Source organism: Daucus carota, chromosome 8 (genome assembly GCF_001625215.2).
Source record: "Daucus carota subsp. sativus chromosome 8, DH1 v3.0, whole genome shotgun sequence".
In the NCBI taxonomy this organism is placed as follows: domain Eukaryota; kingdom Viridiplantae; phylum Streptophyta; class Magnoliopsida; order Apiales; family Apiaceae; genus Daucus; species Daucus carota.
In genome coordinates this window covers 17,157,523-17,181,112 of record NC_030388.2, presented here as the reverse complement: position 1 = coordinate 17,181,112, position 23,590 = coordinate 17,157,523, and the positions used below count along the sequence as shown (strand labels likewise).

The 23,590-nt window shown below is 34.4% G+C and overlaps 1 protein-coding gene and 1 long non-coding RNA gene across 4 annotated transcripts; one reads left to right on the top strand and one right to left on the bottom strand.

Annotated features, from left to right (window-relative positions):
- Window positions 1-444: 444 nt before the first annotated feature.
- On the top strand, window positions 445-3,600 carry LOC108198804 (protein NUCLEAR FUSION DEFECTIVE 6, mitochondrial). 3 transcript variants are annotated; one of them, XM_017366582.2, is made up of 4 exons: window positions 448-737; window positions 909-1,030; window positions 2,370-2,416; window positions 3,392-3,600. In XM_017366582.2, exons 1-3 carry the CDS (start codon window positions 604-606, stop codon window positions 2,387-2,389), a joined length of 276 nt encoding a protein of 91 aa, XP_017222071.1. In that variant the 5' UTR covers window positions 448-603; the 3' UTR covers window positions 2,390-2,416; window positions 3,392-3,600. The 3 variants fall into 3 exon arrangements, with proteins under 3 accessions (XP_017222072.1, XP_017222071.1, XP_017222070.1); XM_017366583.2 differs by lacking the exon at window positions 2,370-2,416 and having other exon boundaries at window positions 445-737; XM_017366581.2 differs by lacking the exon at window positions 3,392-3,600 and having other exon boundaries at window positions 453-737; window positions 2,370-2,649.
- Window positions 3,601-3,707: 107 nt separating this feature from the next.
- LOC108199532 (uncharacterized) lies at window positions 3,708-23,127 on the bottom strand. The gene is made up of 3 exons (XR_010286292.1): window positions 22,574-23,127; window positions 4,448-5,588; window positions 3,708-4,310 (listed from the first exon to the last, which is right to left on the bottom strand). It is a non-coding gene; the product is annotated as an uncharacterized LOC108199532 (long non-coding RNA).
- Between the last annotated feature and the right edge of the window lie 463 nt (window positions 23,128-23,590).

Genomic DNA, 23,590 nt, shown 5'->3' with positions numbered 1-23,590 from the left:
AATAAAATCAAGTTGAAATTTAGATTGACTTTATTTTGGGACACCTCCCAAAAGGGCTTATACTAATGGACTTGGTTAACTGCTTATTTCAAGTCAAATGTGCTTTATCTTTTTGATATGGGGTTTGAGTTGAACCCAATGAACAATCTCCTCTCAATCCAGGAACCACTAATTTTGTGACGCCACTACTCATCAGTTCCTCATCTTGCGGGACACGTCATCCGACCACCTTAGTTGGGAAAACTTTTGACACAAACCGTCCAAGACCTCCGATCATAGTTCTAGAGAGCCTCCCCACATCACACAACTACAGCCCGCAACCTCAACCTCAGGATCAATTCTTAACTCTTAAGCATCAGCTTGATGCCACTTGTTGAAACGCTTAACACCAGTTAACTCCGTATTAATATAATATTATCTATTCTGGGTCGTGTCCAAGCCCTCACGAATTTATTTTTGGACTCGTCCTATCAAGCTTCGTACTGGAGTTGGAGTTGTCCTACATCTTATATTCTACTTTATGACGGAGCATCGTTTGTATTGCATTTTGCCCGTCTGTACAATATCTCCAAAACCTCTTCAACACCCCCACAAAACGCAGTCATGGCCGCCATTGCAGCTAGGTCCCTCCTCCGTTCGGCCCGTGCCTCGACATTCGCGTCCAGATTAAAACCCAATTCACCCTCTACTGCCTTCCGCTTACCCACCCTAAAACCCCCTTCTCCTCGCATGTTAAGGTAACTCAATACATCTTTACAATTTACATTTGCGTATGTGTTTTGTTTTTATCTTTTTTAGTTACATAAAAATGCTTAATAAATTAATGTAACATATAAAATAGAAGGGATAGAGTTTATTATTGTGTAGTAATATTTGAAAGAAAATTTGATTTGTGTTGATGGAATTAGGACACCAGTTGAGATGAGCTTTGGTTTGGAATCAATGCTTCCTTACCACACTGCTACTGCTTCTGCTTTGCTTACTTCCATGCTTTCGGTTTCTCCTCGTACCTATGCTTGGACTCTCGAAGGTACATTCTTTAATTTATCAATGTTATCAATGTATATGTTACTTGTTTCGGTTTTTAGGACAACCAATTTAGCATCAAAACCTTTATTATTCAAAAATTTACAGAACACAACATAAAGTGTAAAACCAAACAAGTGGTTGCCACGAGTTCTCATTCAATTGTAATCACAATAATTCTAGTTCAATTAAATCTAGCTACTTGAATGTTTATTCTTGTTTAAGTACTAGTTCAACTGTAATCACAATAATTCTAGTTTAATTGAATCAAGCTACTTGAGTGTTTATTTGTATGGATAGTGTAGATTGTCTACAGAGTACTTAGTTTTGTTTCTTTATGCGCTTTTGTGTTTATGTGGCCGGGAGTTTGTGCATTGTGTTAATGACCCGAGTCCTGACGTGATAACTTCTTTATTGTTATGATGTGATTTAAATAGAGTTCTCCTTTTGCGAAGTGGGGGGTTGGGGATTTAATTCTGTTGTTTAGAGGAAGAAATGTAATGAACCAATTTAAGAGCTTTTCATCTCACAGATTTTTCTTGTGCCTTATATCGGGCGTATGTAGAGTCAGTACGCATTCTACAAAATTATCCCCCATTCCATTTGTCTCAAGTTTATTGACTTAACTGAAAGATGTTTAGTTATCTCAAGTTTATTGACTAAACTGAAAGATGTTGACTGTGTAAAATTAGAAACTTGTTCAATGAGCATACAGTAACTTACAAATCCTTTTCTTCTCTGACATCATCAGATTTATAGCTTTGGCAGGATATCACCTCAGGTTAATCACAATTAAGGTTAATCCCAGCCTTTTGAATATATGTAGCTATGCATAAACTTTTATGGGTTAATATCCACTTTACAATTGTCCTCAACAAATAAAAAAAAGTACGATTGTTATGAATTGCTCTATATTTATCATTGTACAAACATGATCAATATTAGTTTAAGTTAAATATATTTAAGGTTTCCTGCATCTCTGATATACTCTGAGCCTTGTAATCATCATCTTTTATGCTACCTTGCTTCGCAAATACCAGTAACTAGATGATTTCGACAAGACATTACTTTCGTATGAGACTGTTTCACAATCATTTGATATTGTATAAATAGGAATCTTTTTTGCTGTCACGGCACAGAATTTAGGCCCCCTTTATATCGTTTGTAGATTTTTAAGCTATTGTTGGGTCAAGACTATTTCTAGTCATCTTATAGCTAAATTAAGCACCAGGCATGGTCTTAATTGGTCGAGAGGACCATCATCATTACCATCTTCTGTTTCTAGCACTTTGAATTTGATTTTATGGTGTAAAAATCATGCTGATACATTGTATTGTATTCAGATTGCAATGATGATGTATAATGGACAACGGGGATGGCCAAGTTCTATGTAAATGCACCCTCTCAATAGGATGAATTTTTCTCTAGTACTGATTGTGCTCCATGAACTTAAGCTTGTATTTTTCTTTAACCACTTACTGTTTTCTTATTACGGAATTAGTACGTGGACAAACTAAGAGATCGAAGTATCAAATCATGTAGAAGTCTGTTGGTAAAGTTTTTTCCTGGTAGCTCCTATGATCTTAATAAAGATAATCAGGGTGAATTTGACTGTTTGATTTGTATGACTAGTTACTGCTACCACATACTGATTATAGCTTCTGACAAGCTAAGACGTCTAATAAGAACCTTAACAAGCTTGATTTTGTAGACTACACAAACATATTGTTGCTTCCAACTCTAACAGAGACTACTTCCCTATTCCTGGGGAGTTTACAACAAAACAAAACTGTCTGCGATAATATCACTTATGCAGATAATCATCCAAAATCATACATTGTGTTAGAATATAAGATCTTGAAAAGGCCATTCTCTAATACCTTGAGGTTTTAGAGTAACTGGTTCCTTGACATGGTATCAGAGCTCAGGTTGGCAGAGGACTCAGGTTCGATCCCTGCCACCCCCAATAGTCTCACAATTTATAGTGGCACGAATGGCAAATTAATGCTCCAAAGATGAGCGCCCGTGATCCACTCTTCGACCCATAAATGGGCTCTCGAGTGAGGGGGAATGTTAGAATATAAGATCTTGAAAAGGCCATTCTCTAATACCTTGAGGTTTTAGAGTAACTGGTTCCTTGACACATTGTTTGATGCTGAAGATATGATGCAACTGGAGTTTGGGTTCAAATATATTTCACTAGTTAATTTCTGGGAAATCGAAAGAATAGTCATATCCCCATGGGAAACATCTCTGTCGCATAGTGCATTTTTCTTTGTATTTCCTGATCAAAATCCTTTCTTACATGAATTCTAATATTCTATTGCTTTTAGATAAAATACATTTCCCTGCAATTGCATTGCAGATAGATAATGGTTGAGGTGTTGCGAATTCATGGACACAGATGTTAGGGGACACTGGAGAACTGCAGGCGCTGGCTACTTGCTTTTGGTATTCTTGAGCAAAGTTGAACTATATAGAACAGAGTACTGAGAATTTTTTACCCGTGGCAAAGACTTTTACAGTATGTTCTGTAACTAGAGGTGATTATCAATGGCTAATTTCAGTCTTTAATACTGTGGAGCTTGGCAGGCCTCAAGGTTTCAACGTCAACCTAGTTACTAGTTTTTTTTTTTTTTTTTTTGAATAAAACGTATTTGCATTAACTAAATAATATCAGAATCAAGTACATGAGTAATAAAATCAGGTGGATTAACATGCCACTCCCTAAGTCTGACATAGAATATGCAGCTTGTGCTAACAAATGCGCTACACTATTCGCAGACCTATAGATAAACTCAACTAGCACGTGATTTATGTGCTTCAATAGCTGAACACAGTCCAGCACAATAGTACCAAAATACGCTTCTCCTGCCTTACCATTGCATGCATTTACCAGCACTTTCGAGTCTGACTGAAACATACAGTGGCTAAGTTGGAGATCTTTTACCCAAGATAGAGCCTCCTTCAAGCTTAAAGCTTCCGCCTCCCGTGGTTGCCATGCTCCGTCAATTCTCCTGCATCTCGCTCGTTGAAATTGTCCCTGTGAGTTCGTATCACACATCCCAAATCCAATGCTCCCATTCTGAAAGATTGCAGCATCGATATTCACTATAACCCATCCATCTGGTGGTTTCTGCCATCTTCTTGCACTAACAGTTCCTTGGGAGTTGCTATTTAGACCACAAACTTGTGCTTCCTGCCAATCGTGTAGTAAATTGGTGGCTGCAGCTCGAACCCCAAATATAGAACCATTTGCTTTGTCCCAGACCCATTTGTTACGCCTGTTCCATATACTCCAACATAGCATACCAATTAATACACACTGATCTCTCGTACTAGAAGTGAAGGCATTGTTTAATGCGGCAAATGCTGTGTCATGAGAAGAGGCTTGTATCAGATGATGTAATCCCGTACTTACCCATACTGTTTGTGCAAAATCGCATAGGAAGAGAACATGAGTATCGCTCTCTAAGCCACTGTGACACCATGGGCATTGTATATCAACACTGACACATTTCTGAGCAAGAGCTTTCTCAGTAGGAAGACATCCTACACAGACCCTCCAAAGAAAATACCAAGTTACTAGTTAGTTTTATCTAAATGATCAATAATACTATGAATTGGATGAAACAATGACAAAATTAACTTTTTTTCTACTGATTACATAAAACAATTACTGATTCCAAATGTGGTCAATTCACTAAAATTGCCATTAACAAACTCGGCGTTCTTGTTGTTATCCCAGAAAAAGTTAGCAGTGGTTTTCAGCACAATTAGATCAAGGCCCCCCTCAACTTGGGACGTGCCGTAATTCAATTTCAGATAATTGGGAACTTGATTTTTTTATTTGTAATGATAATAATAATAATTTATAGATCTAAATTCTCGCTTATATAATTTGGCACGGAACGAGAAGATTTTTAATAAATTCTTTACGATCACTGGGAGTTAAAAAAATTCAACTATTTAAAGAGTAGCCTGAACTTCTGCATCGTCCCAATTCAGGCAACAGCGTAAGTTGTTACTTCATCTCCTATATCTATTAACAAGACCAGGTATATCATCCCAGGCAGAGTAATATTCCATTTAACACCAATTCCTACCTTATTTTCAACCCCATCTTTGTAGTCTAGTCCTGAAGCACCACTGCATTTACATTAATGGAATGTGAAGAAAATGAAACAAAATTTATAATATAGATTTGTGATAATTAGAGAAAATGTCTTAATTTTCATTCCTTCGATCATTACATTCTAAATTATTTAAACTAGAAATCTCACCCACCTGTTTTGGAATAAATGCTCATTTCACATCTTCATCGTGTTTTCCTACTATTTTTATCATAAAATATTTAGACTTACTCATATTTATTCATTAAAATATCATAAATTCATGATCGGCATGGGCATAAAAAATATATACAAAGTTTCGGTAAATTAATCTCAGCGTCATGCCAAAATGCACAAAGAAGCAACCGTTAATCAGTTTGAGTTTCAATTACATTAAACCCATATTTTCATACAAAGCATTTGTTTCCTTCCATTGCTGTAAAAACAATTCTGAAACATGATAGGTTATTAATAGATGAAAACAAATAAAAAGTTTATCACGTGTGAAATTAGCAGAAAAAATTGTGCCTATACAATTTAACAAAAACCCAAACTAGAACGAAACATCAGCACAACAAACATAATGCACCAAACTCACAATAAAGAGTTGAGACGTTGAAATATCATATATATTACCTCCTTTGTGCATAGTGGAAGCAACTTAACTTGGAACATGATTCATCAAAGCAAGTCTAATACTAAAATTAAAATGGTTATAGCCATTGCTTCAATCCGAGACAAAAAGTATTCTTTCGTCTTAAAATATAACTAGTGCTATTTCTAAAATAGAACCGAATATTCAAATTCAATGCATAGTTCTAAAGGATGACCAAATACATTCAACTCCAATGTATAGTGTATATTTACATTTTTTGACAATAAATAGGATCACCATATTCTTGTTGGTTGTATGATGTGGCAAGGATGAAAATTACTATCTTTATTCCTAATTATAGGACCATCAATTTACGGATTAATAAGACTCAGTTAGCTGTGCATTGGAGTGGTGAGTTTGCAAACTTAGTTCAATATTATACTTATACAACCAATTATAGCTATGCATTGGACTTCCTCTTACATGGCAGCTATTCAGGCCAACATTAAGTTGGTGCTACTACATGCATTAACATGACCAACTCTCGCTACCCTTTTATACTACACCTTATAGCGTTATTGTTGCACATTAGGAGCATATTGTGGTAAAAGGAGAGAAAGGATGATCCAGAAACATCCCCTTCATCTTGGGTCATCATTCTTATGCGACATTAACCAACTCATACGGAATTAGGGACATACTATTATCTTCTTTAGCTTCAAAGTTGGCAGGTTCAGTAACTTCAATGCATCCCCATTTATTAACAGCTAGCCCCACAGAACTCTTAAATATCTCAATTGAAAAAAAAAAACATATACATCATCACCAACTAGTACTATGCCAAGATCATGTTAAGAAGGGAAGAATTCAGATAAGAATATATTGCACTCAAATATCAGACCTATTTCTAAAGAGTTCCATAGAAACCCAGATCAAATTCCCGGACTAATCACAATATAATTAAAAAGTTTAGAGTTTGAACTAATGAAGTATGACGAGTGACAACCGTTGAATCAACAAATCATGATCTCTATCAATTAATTTATAAAGTGGGAAATAGATTTAGTCGATGTGTGTGTGTGTGTGTTCGTGTATGACCACTATATTTTTAATTTGATTATATCTAGTAAGAGCCTATTGTATTTGCGGGATAGTTTATAATTAAACAATATTTTGTTAAAGATATTTGCTCTACATATAATAGATACTATTATAGATGCTACTATTGGGGTATATAAATTTATGATATTTTGGTTTTAAAAGACTATAAAGATATTATATATATATATAATATTATTGAGTAAAGTTCTATGGAGACCATTTTTTTTGGAGACCGTGGAGACCACTTATGTTCTGCAAGTAAAATATTGCATAAAAACATTGCAAAACACATAATTTTGCAAATCAAATACATTATTTTGTGAAGTAAGTTCTATAAATTTCACCAATTCATTAAAATTATTGAAGAACATCTATGTTTAATAAGTAGAATGTGTATGTTCTGTAAATTGAACAAATGTTCTGCAAACTAAACATATTCCGCAGGATAAAATATTTTATAATATTTTACATGCAAAACATACATGATATTCAAGATTTTAAATGATATAATGATCTTTGTACAACATGATTTGCAAAATTATGAGTTTTGCAATGTTTTTATGCATAATTTACTTGCAGGACATAAACGGTCTCCACGGTCTCCAAAAAAAAAGTGGTCTTCATAGAACTTAACTCATATAATATATATGTATATATATATATAATTATAAAAATAATTTAATTAATTCTAATTAATAATCTGATTACTCATTCCGATTATGCAATTAATCCCAGACTGTGCCTTCATCGACTAAGTCTTTTAAAACTTAGTGGCGGAGATGGAGGTGAAGATGGAGATGGCGGGGAAGATGAAGAGGGAGGTGTAGATATTAGTGATATGTGCTTTAGAATTTAGTAATATTTGAGGTGGATTTTTAGTTTGTAGAATAAAACTCTATATATATATAACTTAATAAATAATAATAACAATCTATCATACATGTACATTAAATCATTAATATAATGGGCAAATTAATTTATAAGTCCTTGAACTATTGACGTTTTATTGTCTAGGTCCCTGAACTAAAGATTCCGTATTTTAGGTCACTTAACTTTTCTATTTTCTGATCTAAGTCCTTCCGTCAAAAAGATTCTAACGGTGTTAACTAGGGTTCTTGAGTTTCATACAGATCAAAGCAATTTTGAAGGTGTTAGTGATATCCAAACTCAAAGTTCAAATAGTCAAATTGAAGCTTGAATCACTAGCGACACTTATATGACAACAATTTTCACAAATTAGATTTAATTTTAAAAAACCCCCAAATTGGACCATAAATTTAGGGTTCTTTATCGAATTTAGTGACCTAAATTTATAAAATTTTAAATTGAACATAATTTTTGAAAATTGGTGTCATATGAGTGTCGCCAGCGACTCAAGCTTCAATTTGACTACTTGAACTTTGAATTTGGATATCACTAACACCTTCAAAATTGCTTTGATCTGTATGAAACTCAAGAACCCTAGTTAACACCGTTAGAATCTTTTTGACGGAAGGACTTAGATCAGAAAACAAAAAAGTTAAGTGACCTGAAATACGGAATCTTTAGTTCAGGGACCTAGACAATAAAACGTCAATAGTTCAGGGACCTGCAATTTAATTTTCCCTTAATATAATATAAGGAACAAATAACTACATGATTCCTTGCTTCCTTGCTTCGTGTCATATATTCTCACAACCTCTATTATATGCTGCGCAACATTACAACCAACCAGAAGGTCGACTGATATTGGCAACATTTTAGAAAACGATCAACTTTTTTTTTTTTCAATTCTTTCTCCTGACTAATAAAATTTTGTTGTATTACAAGCCAAGAGTATGCTTTTTTCTTTTGTATGTTACAATCTTAAGGCAGCAACCAGAGGTACATGTTTTAATACTAATTAGAGTATGGCATCCAGATGCACCGAAAGGGCAACATTGTTACTTTTATATAAAATATACAATCAACTTAAACCATCCACATAACATCTTAAGGTTTTGGAAAAGTTGGTCATCCAATATGAGATCACTACTTGAGTTGAAGTCTCGAGTTCAAACCCCTACCACAATACTCTCACATCTAGTATGAAAACTATATTATTTGCTCGATAGTGAATGAGGGCTCATTTGTATACTGAAAGAATCTGTGTGCATTAGTCTATTTGAGTGTTTTGTTTACTGTGCTAAATATTCTCTAAACTTGTTAATCATCCCTTTCTCTCTAGCCGCAAGAATAATTCATATGGAAAAGGAACGCCTAATCTTAATTATTTGTACAAATATTCTATTTGTATTATAGACTAGAGTGTAATTACTTTAAAAATATATTTAAAACATAAATAATTATGATCATTATTAAGAGCTAAAGAAATGTAAGAAATAAATAAAAATTATTATAAAAAGCTTTCAACATAAACTAATTCCAATATATTATAATTTTTCAGAAAACAAAACATTTCTTAAACACTAACAAATAACATGTTCTATATATGATTAATTAAAAATGTTATCAGTCATGATTAAACTGACCAACCAAACATTATATATATGGCACTGATTCAAGTGAGAACATTTTTTTGTGTGAACAATTGTTCTGCACTTTTTAAAAAGTGCAGAACAATTGTTTGGAGATTTTTCATTTTTTGAATGTTGTATTGTTCTGTAGCTGAACAATAGCGTTTTTAATGTTCTCGAGCTAAATACTGTTCCCCATAGAGCGCGACCTTGTACACACACACACACATACATAAACTGTCACTTGAAATTATAAAAAAGTTTCTATTAAATAAGATTATTTATCCATCATTCATATAACTTATTCAATCTAAATATATGAATCAAACATTAATTACTCAAATTTGCCAAATGAGCCTCGAGCTTGAGCCCCACAAGTTATGAGCCTCGAGCTTGAGCCCCACAAGATTTTATGATGAAATCTAAACCTTAACATTTAGCAGGTATTCATGTGAGTTGAAGTGTAAATGTTTAAGATCTAGTTACTAGCTTGACCTAGACCTTTAGCGTAACATTCCACTTCTACGTGACTCAAATGATTACAAGCCAACGACTAACGTACATAGACCTGGCAATATAGGTCCAGAACCATATATCCAGTCCAAACCAAACCAATTTTAAAAAGTTACCAGTATTAGTTAGTGTTTCTTGCTTCTAAACAACTCTTACTGTCTGTAGTGTAGTAAAATCAAATTTTAATGTTTGGGCCTTAAGTACTGGACCAGTATTGATTTGTCCCGTTTGTGTAAAGAACTTACAAGTCAACTTCCAACTTATAAGCCAGAAGCTGAGAAATTGAAAAACTAGTTTTTTTAGTGAATTATTTTTATTTTTGAAATTCGATTTTACAAAAATGTAAATGACCACTTTAAAAGATAATTTATAAAAGAGGGTATGAAGGTAAAAATAGGAATTATAGTAGACTTCACTGCAGGTTTAACTCATTTTTATGTAAATGAGCATTGATCCCCTATTATGACACATGATGGGGTACCTAGACTTGGTGGTGAGCTACCTTCTTTCATACTGTCAGTGAGGGTAAAAATACTAGATGAAGATATCCAAGGAAATAGAGATACTTTCCATAACAAAAATACCGCACTATCGTATTATATAAGCTATTTGGCGAAAAAGCCTTTGATTAAATGCCTCATTATGTATATCGCTAGTGATAGGTTTTACAACTCGCTTAGCCTCATCCCTTGAGTCTAGTGGGAATTGCACAACTTGAATAGAGAGAATACCCCGGCTAGAATCGAAAGATATATAGGATAGACCCGGGAGTGACTAGCCTTAGCGATTCTTAGCTATGAACAACTTTCGCTCAACAGCTCATCACTGTTACTGTGAGAGATGACTTGGTCGAAACCCAAGTGCGAGAACAAGTTATCTTCCATGTGGGTGAGGCTTAGTCAAGCACAAGTTTGGGTATTTGCCACATACTCACTCCTTACTATTAATGGTATCATTGCCAAGCGTGAGAGATCACATTTAGGGTTGTGTTGCTTTTGTCTGAGTAATAGATCTGGTCCCATTTAGTATAGAGAATAGATGGACAAAGAAGCCTGTCAAAAGGGGCCGATGGGTCGCCCCTAATGCCTAACAAGTCCCATGCCACTCTTGGTTGGACCAATCATAGTTTTCGTTCCTTGTCTTTTTGCATGTTAAGAGCAAGAAGCAGAATTATTGAGATGAAAATGTTTCAAATGTTGTTCACATGTATTTTTCATTTTTTTACAAATTCTCCTTGTGATGCAGGGAACCGTGGCAACTAGGATCTCAAGACGCAGCAACGCCTATGATGCAAGGAATAATAAACTTACATCACGATATATTTTTCTTAATCATTTTAATCTCATAACCATATAAAACCAAACCAAATTATAACCATTTTTGATATAATATAGTTAATATATGGTTTTGGTTCATAAACCAATCCAAATCCATATTAATCAACTAAAATCGGTCCAAAACCATATTCTGCCAGGTCTAAACGTACACGAAATTCTCAACTTTGTGCTGGGTTCGATAATGCATGGGTTGTGGGCTTGGATCGTTATAAATGGTATCAGTCCACTGCCCGGTTTGCGAGCTCAACGAGGACAAAGACCTGATAAAGTGATGTTTTAATAACATCTCAAGTCATTTAGATAAGTAAAGCTGAATGCCTTAATAAGCGTAAGTCAATGGGTGTCTTTTGTTGGGCTTAAAAGCCATGCTTCTAGGCTTATAAGTCAGAAGCAGCTTATTTGTCCCGCTTGTGTAAAGAACTTACAATTTAACTTCCAACTTATAAGCCGGAAGCTGAGAAATTGAAAAACTAGTTTTTTTAGTGAATTATTTTTATGTTTGAAATTCGATTTTGGTATGAAGGGATAAAAATAGGAATTATAGTAGACTTCACTGCAGGTTTAACTCATTTTTATGTAAATGAGCATTAATCCCCTATTATGACACATGATGGGGTACCTAGACTTGGTGGTGAACTACCTTCTTTCATACTGTCAGTAAGGGTAAAAATACTAGATGAAGATATCCAAGGAAATAGAGATACTTTCCATAACAAAAATACCGCCCTATCGTATTATATAAGCTATTTGGCGAAAAAGCCTTTGATTAAACGCCTCATTATGTATATCGCTAGTGATAGGTTTTACAACTCGCTTAGCCTCATCCCTTGAGTCTAGTGGGAATTGCACAACTTGAATAGAGAGAATACCCCAGCTAGAATCAAAAGATATATAGGATAGACCCGGGAGTGACTAGCCTTAGCGATTCTTAGCTATGAACAACTTTCGCTCAACAGCTCATCACTGTTACTGTGAGAGATGACTTGGTCGAAACCCAAGTGCGAGAACAAGTTATCTTCCATGTGGGTGAGGCTTAGTCAAGCACAAGTTTGGGTATTTGCCACATACTCACTCCTTACTATTAATGGTATCATTGCCAAGCGTTGGAGATCACATTTAGGGTTGTGTTGCTTTTGTCTGAGTAATAGATCTGGTCCCATTTAGTATAGAGAATAGATGGACAAAGAAGCCTGTCAAAAGGGGCCGATGGGTCGCCCCTAATGCCTAACAAGTCCCATGCCACTCTTGGTTGGACCAATCATAGTTTTCCTTCCTTGTCTTTTTGCATGTTAAGAGCAAGAAGCAGAATTATTGAGATGAAAATGTTTCAAATGTTGTTCACATGTATTTTTCATTTTTTTACAAATTCTCCTTGTGATGCAGGGAACCGTGGCAACTAGGATCTCAAGACGCAGCAACGCCTATGATGCAAGGAATAATAAACTTACATCACGATATATTTTTCTTAATCATTTTAATCTCATAACCATATAAAACCAAACCAAATTATAACCATTTTTGATATAATATAGTTGATATATGGTTTTGGTTCATAAACCAATCCAAATCCATATTAATCAACTAAAATCGGTCCAAAACCATATTCTGCCAGGTCTAAACGTACACGAAATTCTCAACTTTGTGCTGGGTTCGATAATGCATGGGTTGTGGGCTTGGATCGTTATAAATGGTATCAGTCCACTGCCCGGTTTGCGAGCTCAACGAGGACAAAGACCTGATAAAGTGATGTTTTAATAACATCTCAAGTCATTTAGATAAGTAAAGCTGAATGCCTTAATAAGCGTAAGTCAATGGGTGTCTTTTGTTGGGCTTAAAAGCCATGCTTCTAGGCTTATAAGTCAGAAGCAGCTTATTTGTCCCGCTTGTGTAAAGAACTTACAATTTAACTTCCAACTTATAAGCCGGAAGCTGAGAAATTGAAAAACTAGTTTTTTTAGTGAATTATTTTTATGTTTGAAATTCGATTTTGGTATGAAGGGATAAAAATAGGAATTATAGTAGACTTCACTGCAGGTTTAACTCATTTTTATGTAAATGAGCATTAATCCCCTATTATGACACATGATGGGGTACCTAGACTTGGTGGTGAGCTACCTTCTTTCATACTGTCAGTAAGGGTAAAAATACTAGATGAAGATATCCAAGGAAATAGAGATACTTTCCATAACAAAAATACCGCCCTATCGTATTATATAAGCTATTTGGCGAAAAAGCCTTTGATTAAACGCCTCATTATGTATATCGCTAGTGATAGGTTTTACAACTCGCTTAGCCTCATCCCTTGAGTCTAGTGGGAATTGCACAACTTGAATAGAGAGAATACCCCAGCTAGAATCAAAAGATATATAGGATAGACCCGGGAGTGACTAGCCTTAGCGATTCTTAGCTATGAACAACTTTCGCTCAACAGCTCATCACTGTTACTGTGAGAGATGACTTGGTCGAAACCCAAGTGCGAGAACAAGTTATCTTCCATGTGGGTGAGGCTTAGTCAAGCACAAGTTTGGGTATTTGCCACATACTCACTCCTTACTATTAATGGTATCATTGCCAAGCGTTGGAGATCACATTTAGGGTTGTGTTGCTTTTGTCTGAGTAATAGATCTGGTCCCATTTAGTATAGAGAATAGATGGACAAAGAAGCCTGTCAAAAGGGGCCGATGGGTCGCCCCTAATGCCTAACAAGTCCCATGCCACTCTTGGTTGGACCAATCATAGTTTTCCTTCCTTGTCTTTTTGCATGTTAAGAGCAAGAAGCAGAATTATTGAGATGAAAATGTTTCAAATGTTGTTCACATGTATTTTTCATTTTTTTACAAATTCTCCTTGTGATGCAGGGAACCGTGGCAACTAGGATCTCAAGACGCAGCAACGCCTATGATGCAAGGAATAATAAACTTACATCACGATATATTTTTCTTAATCATTTTAATCTCATAACCATATAAAACCAAACCAAATTATAACCATTTTTGATATAATATAGTTGATATATGGTTTTGGTTCATAAACCAATCCAAATCCATATTAATCAACTAAAATCGGTCCAAAACCATATTCTGCCAGGTCTAAACGTACACGAAATTCTCAACTTTGTGCTGGGTTCGATAATGCATGGGTTGTGGGCTTGGATCGTTATAAATGGTATCAGTCCACTGCCCGGTTTGCGAGCTCAACGAGGACAAAGACCTGATAAAGTGATGTTTTAATAACATCTCAAGTCATTTAGATAAGTAAAGCTGAATGCCTTAATAAGCGTAAGTCAATGGGTGTCTTTTGTTGGGCTTAAAAGCCATGCTTCTAGGCTTATAAGTCAGAAGCAGCTTATTTGTCCCGCTTGTGTAAAGAACTTACAATTTAACTTCCAACTTATAAGCCGGAAGCTGAGAAATTGAAAAACTAGTATTTTTAGTGTTATTTTTATGTTTGAAATTCGATTTTGGTATGAAGGGATAAAAATAGGAATTATAGTAGACTTCACTGCAGGTTTAACTCATTTTTATGTAAATGAGCACTAATCCCCTATTATGACACATGATGGGGTACCTAGACTTGGTGGTGAGCTACCTTCTTTCATACTGTCAGTAAGGGTAAAAATACTAGATGAAGATATCCAAGGAAATAGAGATACTTTCCATAACAAAAATACCGCACTATCGTATTATATAAGCTATTTGGCGAAAAAGCCTTTGATTAAACGCCTCATTATGTATATCGCTAGTGATAGGTTTTACAACTCGCTTAGCCTCATCCCTTGAGTCTAGTGGGAACTGCACAACTTGAATAGAGAGAATACCCCCAGCTAGAATCGAAAGATATATAGGATAGACCCGGGAGTGACTAGCCTTAGCGATTCTTAGCTATGAACAACTTTCGCTCAACAGCTCATCACTGTTACTGTGAGAGATGACTTGGTCGAAACCCAAGTGCGAGAACAAGTTATCTTCCATGTAGGTGAGGCTTAGTCAAGCACAAGTTTGGGTATTTGCCACATACTCACTCCTTACTATTAATGGTATCATTGCCAAGCGTGGGAGATCACATTTAGGGTTGTGTTGCTTTTGTCTGAGTAATAGATCTGGTCCCATTTAGTCTTGAATAAATATCATATAGAGAAGAGATGGACAAAGAAGCCTATCAAAAGGGGCCGATGGGTCGCCCCTAATGCCTAACAAGTCCCATGCCATTCTTGGTTGGACCAATCATAGATTTCGTTCCTTGTCTTTTTGCATTTTAAGAGCAAGAAGCAGAATTATTGAGATGAAAATGTTTCAAATGTTGTTCACAGGTATTTTTCATTTTTTACAAATTCTCCTTGTGATGCAGGGAACCGTGGCAACTAGGATCTCAAGACGCAGCAACGCCTATGATGCAAGGAATAATAAACTTACATCATGATATATTTTTCTTAATCATTTTGATTTTGGTCTTTGTATCACGGATCTTAGTTCGCGCTCATTTGCACTATAAAAGAGAACCAATCCCGTAAAAGAATGTTCGTGGAACTACCATCGAGATTCTTCGGACCATATTTCCTAGTATCATCCCGATGTTCATTACTATACCATCATTAGCTCTATTATACTCGATGGACGAGGTAGTAGTAGATTCAGCTGTGACTATCAAAGCTATTGGGCATCAATGGTATCGGAGTGCCCCTCTTCACGAAGGTGATTTAAGTGCAACGAAATGCCTTAAAGTTGAATGTGGTTCGCGAAGCATCTGGCTTACCGGTAATCTCCCATTCCCGCTTCGAGAGATTTTCATAACTATAGTATGCCAAAAACGGAGAGTTGAGATGGTTAGGCCTATACCCCAAAATGCTCCCAGAATAGGAGCCTATGGTTCCATTCTTGTTCCTGGAGGCACACATCCCTCTTCTCGGTGTGGAGCAATATAAGAAAAATAGATGCTCAACCTGCAATATCTGATAACGGCGATGAAGTAGTGAATCTATCGGCACCATAGCAGTAGCATACAACTTTGGCCGGCCCAGTAACCTTTCGGAATGGGGGATCCCCGTTGGCAACAACCATGTTAGTAGTTGTGGAACTCCTGTGCCGGGAGAGGACAACCTCGTGTTCCTGCTCCTCAATCTTCCCTTCGCGGATGGAGGTCCTATGGTAACAGCACACATAAGCAACTTGACCGAAGGGGACTAGCGGTTCTACTCCTCGATAGCGGAGCTGTTCGCAGCGAGAAGCAAAGGATGTCGTGAACTGTCGGAGGTCGTAGAGAATTGACCTATTCATAGAGCGATTTTATGATCAATACAGGATATAGATGATCTCTTTCTTTATTCTATTTTTTATCTGGAAAAAAAGAAGGGTAACTCAACTTCTCAGTTAGAGTTAGGGACCGGTTCAGTTGGCATAATGCACGCTGGAACGTGGGAATTCGAAGTCTCATAAACTACTGCTACAAACCAACTTTTTGTTTAATTTATGAACAAACGATATCCGTCAGGCCTATGGATGGAACCTTTTAGATCTACGGGCCGGCCATTCAGGAATCTATACTCTAGCGTTCAACTGTGACCCAGACAGGTTAGGTGAGAAATGTTATTGGGGCCTACAGCTTCGCCGAGCCCGACTAGCATCCCTTTCCACAGCACATTTATTGAACAAAGAAGACGATTAAAGGATCGAATTCGCTTTTCGTGGTGAACTGTCGTCCCATACCTTATGCATGTCTCATATGTGTGGCAACCAACTTTCAATCATATACTTATCACTTTGCCTTGCTCATAGCACTTCTTTCTTCGTCACTTGCCCTACCTCACAACATAAGGTTGAGTGCCCTCCCGTTCTCTCACAACAAAAGAGCAACCGAGAATGAATATGCGCTTATGTGATGTGCTTTGATTTAGTCCTCTAACTCTAACCTTTAGTCAATCAACCATCATTTCCCTCCCAGGAGATACCATTTGCCTTTAAATTCCTTTCCAAGATAAGCTACCCTCTCTACACGGACCTACCTTTGTCAATGAAGGTTGTACTCATTCCCATTTTTTTTAGTTTACAGCTCCAGGAATTGGCACACCATAGGTTGGGCTCTCAATCAACATAGTTGACAGTGTGGATAAGGTAGAAGAGACCCGGGCAGTACCTCATACTATGGGGTCCACTTCCATATGAGGTTCACTATAGAAGTGAGAGTCCCCTTGCTCATTAGCGTACTCAAGGCTCTCGCACCTATGATTAGTTGTCTTAATCCCTTTCAGGACTAGCTTCTCTCTTTGCTTTCCTTGCAGTGATTGCTTGTTTCCTCTGAGGTCCCTCTAACCCACTCGATCTAGTCACATTGAGATTGAGATGGCACTTTTTGGTGCTAATTAGGCTGGACAAGCCTTCGAGCAAAAGATGACTTTCGACAGCATGTATGAGTTTAATCTATTTTATTACTATATTAATAAATATTATACCCAGTAAGTTGTAAATATCAAAAAACTTATCCAAACACATAAATTAAAAGTTACCTTTCACTTATAAATAACTTTTCACTTATAAGCAATAAGCACTTCTTTGAGTTAACCCAAACAGCCCCAATGACTACTATATCCAATTTGCTTGCTAGCTCGGTCTTTATATTAAGCTTTTAGGAATATTGATTACAATGTAATGTAGGTTAAGTTAAGAGTTTTATCTTAATGTAAGATTAATAAATTAGGAAAAATTAATTTTTATCATAAACTAAGAAGCAAAAATTATACCATGAAAGTATTAATTATAGCTCACGTAAAATAATAGATATATCTAGGACCTTTAACTATATAAATCAAAAAGGGGTCGTGGTTTACAAGTGTAGGGCATACATTTTCCCATGAATGTGTACACACGTAATCTACCCTTGAAAAAGAGAGTTTAAAATATATTTTTTAATTTTCATTATGCGGGCAAAGGGTGAAAAAAATTTGTTTTATGTAATGCAAAAAAGATATTATAAAATAAATTGACGTAATTTTAAATGCATCCAAAGCAACATTATATAGTTTAACAAAATTAATCCAACACTAAATTTGATCAACGAATATTGGCATAGACATATGCTATTGATTACAAAAGAAAGAAAAAAAAGGGTAAGTTACTAATGTAACGCTTGGTTAAAGTAACCGTTTCTAAACAATGTCGAATGAGTATATTGTAACGTAGCAAAAGGAGGAAACAAGTTTTATGCATTTTCAAAGTGCGATGGTAAGATCAAAAATTAAAAATTATAATTTTGATCATTAACAACTGGCAAGCAAAATGGGAAAGTAGTAATTGTAACTGACATGAAATAGTAGACCTTTAAATGTATAGATCATATAGTGACCACGGGATACAGCTGTAAGGCATGCATTCTCTCGTACATATGTACACACAAGTTATTACCGGCCCTAAAGAGTAAAGTTTAATATATATTTTTCAATTTTCAGTATGAGGTCGAAAGGTGAAAGCATAAAGAATAATTGACATGAATTATACATAAAAGATATTATAGAATAAATTGACGCAACTCTTAATGCGTTCAATGCAACATTATATTGTTAGAACAAAATGAATCCAACATTAAATTTGATCATCAAATATTGCAAAGACATATGCTATTGATTACAAAGAAAAATAAAAGGTAAAGTGGCAATGTCACATGGTTAAAGTAAGCGTTTCAAAGTAATCTTGTGATGGTAAGATTAGAAATTAAGAAAATATAATTTTCATAATAAACAACTAAAAACAACTGGCAAGCAAAATGGTAAGTGAAGTAGTAATTATAGTTCACGTGAAATAGTAAATAAATCCAAGATCTAGAAGTCATGGGTTACAGCTGTAGCGCATGCATTTTCTTAAGAAGTCACGTGTCACATTCTCTTTATATTGTGTTGCATGCATATTCTCATGAAGTCACGTGGCACATTCTCCTCTTATATTATGTGGTGTTGGTAAGCATACCACTTTCATATATATCCTAGAAATATATGGTTAAAAAGGAATTCTCTAGGACTTCAACAATCCCTAACATAATTTGCATCGTTTGTCTCTCCGAAAACAGGTAGTGATTAATTACTTTGTTCCTAAGTTTACGTTCGTAAATCTATTAGGAATTAATTGGTGCCCTTGTCGAGATATTTTTATTTGTAATGTTTAACAAATCTACAATTTAAACATCAATATTAGTTGAACTCTTGATTAGCGTGAAAAATACTTGGCACGCCGTTAATTTTTTGTATTAAATCATATTTTAAATTTTTATTAGTTGGTTTAAGTCACTGTTTTTGAATCTGGGGATCTTTATTTTGCATTCTAGGGGCTAAATTTTGTTTGTGATTTTTCTTCACAATGATCTTCTAATTTTTTATGTAAAATTTTGTGTTAGATTTCAAGATGCCTGAGGATCCACAACTGAAAAAATTCCGCATCTCTGGCGGCGATTGTAAGTTTATCGATGCTCATTTCAAAAATATATATTGTGTTGCTCTGTGATATAAAATATGTGTTAGTGTATGTTTTTGTCATGTAACTATTATGAAATGAGGATATTCTATAAAATCATCATTAAGATGTAAGTCATTATTATATGCAACATTAATACATTGCTATAAGGACACCTAATTTTGTATAGAAACGTACTGAATGACAGCATTAATAAACCACATCATCTTACACATGTGCAATTTAAGATAACTAGCTTGTGGGTTTTCTAATATTTCGTTATATTATAATTATGTTATTTGTGTCGAATATATGTGAGTTCTTCGAATTCATCATTTCATTAATTTTTTGTTACTTTTAATTGTGTGTGTAAATATTTTTGATTTTATTAATATGTTGAATATTCTTAAAATGTTTTTAATAATAAATGTTTGCTTTTTAGTGTTAGTACTATTATTGAATAACTTTTCGTTAATTATCTAAATATATTGTATTTTATCACTATCCGTTCTCGGTTTTTGCTCTTTTACAGTCCCTCCTTTACAATAATTATTGTCCCCTTTACTTTTTATACAAATATTTTAAGGTGCTTACAAAATATAGCTCCTTATCTTTCTTTGTATTTTTATTTAAAAAACAAAATTATTTTTAAAAATATAGAGGTATATTTTGTATGCACAGTAAATGGGACAGTAAAAATGGGACGAGGAAAGTATTATTTTTTATCTTTGTGGGACCCGGTTATGACGAACACGCCATACCATTCCACTCCATCCCTCTTACGCTAGTTATATATAGGATAAATTTACAGATTATGTCTTCTCATTATAAATCATAAGTTATTAGTTTAGAAAATCATTAGTGATCAATTATCATAAATTATTACTTCTCAAATTATGTTCAGCATATGTAAATCTTATTTAATTTCTTTGAATGTAAAAATTTGTAATATCAAACCAAACATAACCAGTGAAATCCTATGGTAAAGCTTTGGGAAGGTAATATGTACACAGAGGGTAATATGTACATGGATATTATCTCTACCCCTAACATCATTATGTCGCATATGATTTTATTTTTTCTATATTATATATTTTAAGTTTGTAGAATATCTTGTGCCTTTTAAGTGGGAAAGTGAAAGCATAAACAGGGAACTTATCCAGATTATAGTTAAAAGATATTACAAAATAGACTGACATAGATATATAATAAGAAATATACATATAAAAGTCATAGAGAATACAGCTTTATATGCACTTGGGACTATATGTATATGATCTTTCTTCAAACTAAGTTTCTATAATTTAGTTTAAAAAATTCTGTGTTAGCAGTCAAGATGCCGGAGGATCCACAACAGCCCAAAAACCGCGTCCCTGTTGGAGATCGTAAGTTTATCAATCCTCTTGTTCTGATATATATTTAATTGTGTTTCTCTTTGTGATATAAAATTGTAGAGCAGTGCTTTAGGTACCAAATTCGGTATGGGAGAAGTACCGAATGACATGGCAAAGCATTAAAAAAACTACCATCTTCTTGTGCATGCACATTTAGTAAACATTGTCTGTTCTTTTCTTATCCACTCTTACCATGTCCCTTCTTTCAAATCTCTGCTTTAATGCTATTTCACGCATGGTTTTACTATTATTAAGTATATATTTTATTTACATATGTCTAAGAAGGTAACGGTAATATAAACTGAGACTTTTATTACATATACAATCTATTAGATTTTATTTAAGAAAGTTACTTTGCATTTCTTTGTTAAATGTACAATTACAACTCTAAATAATTTTTAAAGTTTTATGTATATAAATTTTAAATAGGTTCATATTGTTATGAATATTTTCAAGGTTATATTTTGGTACAAAATTTATAGGTGATAATGATTCAAACTATACTAACAAATTTAATATATTATAATCTTAAGATAGTATTTTCTTTATAATTTGGAAATGTATCAGTACATAAAATAAATAAGAACAAACTAAACTTTTAATTCGATTTTCATTTTATCCAATTTGATAATTATAATATGTAATAGTTATTAAAAAAATTAAGGAACCAGTATCTTTGACATTTTATGCCTAAGTCAATAGTATAAATATGTTCACAATAATTATTATTATTAAGAAAAGGCAGCAGAGATTTTAAAGGAGGAAATGGAAATACAGGATGAGAAAAGACTAGGGAAAATTTTCAAATCTCTTATATCGTGCATACATGAGATGTGCTTGTAGAATATTGTGACCTCTTTTAGTACTCTTTTCAATATCGAATACTGCACCTCTAGATCTTTTTATTTCATGTTGAATGCTCAACACTCCTCATTAATCTAGAACCTAAATTCTACTCGATTTTCAACTTATGGCCTATATTCATAACAAAAGATCTGGTATGGATTCCATGTTGTCTCGTGTCAACACACGGGCTAAACAATCGGAAGTGAAGGGTAAGAGCAACAAAGTAGATTTCATTTGTGTTTGTCGGATTGACATCAATTAAGAACTGAATGAACTGTCAAGCTATATGTCCAGCATTTCAACATAATCACAGTTTCTCATACATTACATATCATATGTTCTTACAATCCTTCACACCTGCCACTCTCGTCTGCTATCTAACTTATCCTCCCTTTCCATACATATTTCCATTCACCCTCTCGTACAATTCCTATCATATACACACTGGAAGCCCATACAACCCCTACCTAATCAAACAAAACCTCTAAACTTAAGTACTTAACCACTAAACAATCCTCACCCCTTTAAACAAAAACCAACAATACATACATAGTTATCAATCTATCACAGGCTTATTACTATTATAAGACCAACCGAAAACACGGAAATGTCCTTGCTATAGTAATACAAATCACATTACTTTATATTAATACGATACAGGCATACAAACAAGCACATTGTAAGCTAAAAGAAATGGAACAACGAGTTTTTGAGATTTGGACCTTTTAGTGAAGAGAATAGCAGCAATGTGATCTCCAATAAGACACTCAGCAATTGAAGTTACAGCTTTCAATGTTGAATCATGGCCCTGGTTTCCAGGCTTCAATTCCCCTTTACATATCCTCATGATATCTATTCTCTTCTGTGTTCTCTTGACAATTGTTTTGTTCTACCCATTGTAATCTGTGAGTAGCTTGTTTTTTCTGTTTTCAATTTCAATTCGAAACCCTAATTTCAATTTAGGGGAAAAATATGATGGTTTACCATATGCTTACACTCTGAACAAGGCAAAAATGTTCCAGACTTAAAATATTTTGTCCCCCCTTTACTTGTTTTGTCATTTTTTATGCTTAATTTGATAAAATAATAATTTCAGAAATTTTCTTAATTACTCTAAATTAATTATTTCTTTATGCTTAATAGCAATGTCACGTTTGTTTTGTATGTTAAATATTTTTTGATATATTTTGGGATTTTGGTTGCAGTCTCGGAAGGATTTAAGTTTAGTGATGAGAAGAGGCGTGAATCAGTTGAGAGGTTCAAGAACAAGAAAAGGCTGCGTACAATTGCTGAATGTTCTGAGTGCATCGAAGATGATGATTCTGGTACACAGCTTTTATTTAAATATTTTGTTGTGTTCTAATTTTTTGAAAAAAAAAAATTATTATATTATAATTAGTTAGATGAATATTAATAATTGAGGAAGACGGAAGAAAAAATCATAAATTTAACCATTCTAGTATTGTCACTTTTATTGTCCCAATTTTTATTGTCACTTTTAAGAAATAATTTTCAGTGTATTTAGTGAACATTAACTTTTTGATTGATTGAAAACATTTTTTATGATTTTAAAAATCGAGGGTTGTCTTTTCAGATTTGTCGGAAGACGAAAATGCCTCTGTTACATCTCTTCAAGGTAACATTATCACCTATTTTTAGTGTACATATATATGTATATTGATGCATCCAAATCTAAAATTCATAATTTATTGATTCATTGATCGATTAATTATTAGTTT

Excerpts from the sequence above, each read along its gene's own strand:
- LOC108198804 (XM_017366582.2), top strand. The coding sequence starts at position 604 with ATGGCCGCCATTGCAGCTAGGTCCCTCCTCCGTTCGGCCCGTGCCTCG. Across the intron at positions 738-908 it reads CCTTCTCCTCGCATGTTAAG|GACACCAGTTGAGATGAGCT; the intron begins GTAACTCAATAC and ends TGATGGAATTAG. Across the intron at positions 1,031-2,369 it reads CTATGCTTGGACTCTCGAAG|ATTGCAATGATGATGTATAA; the intron begins GTACATTCTTTA and ends TATTGTATTCAG.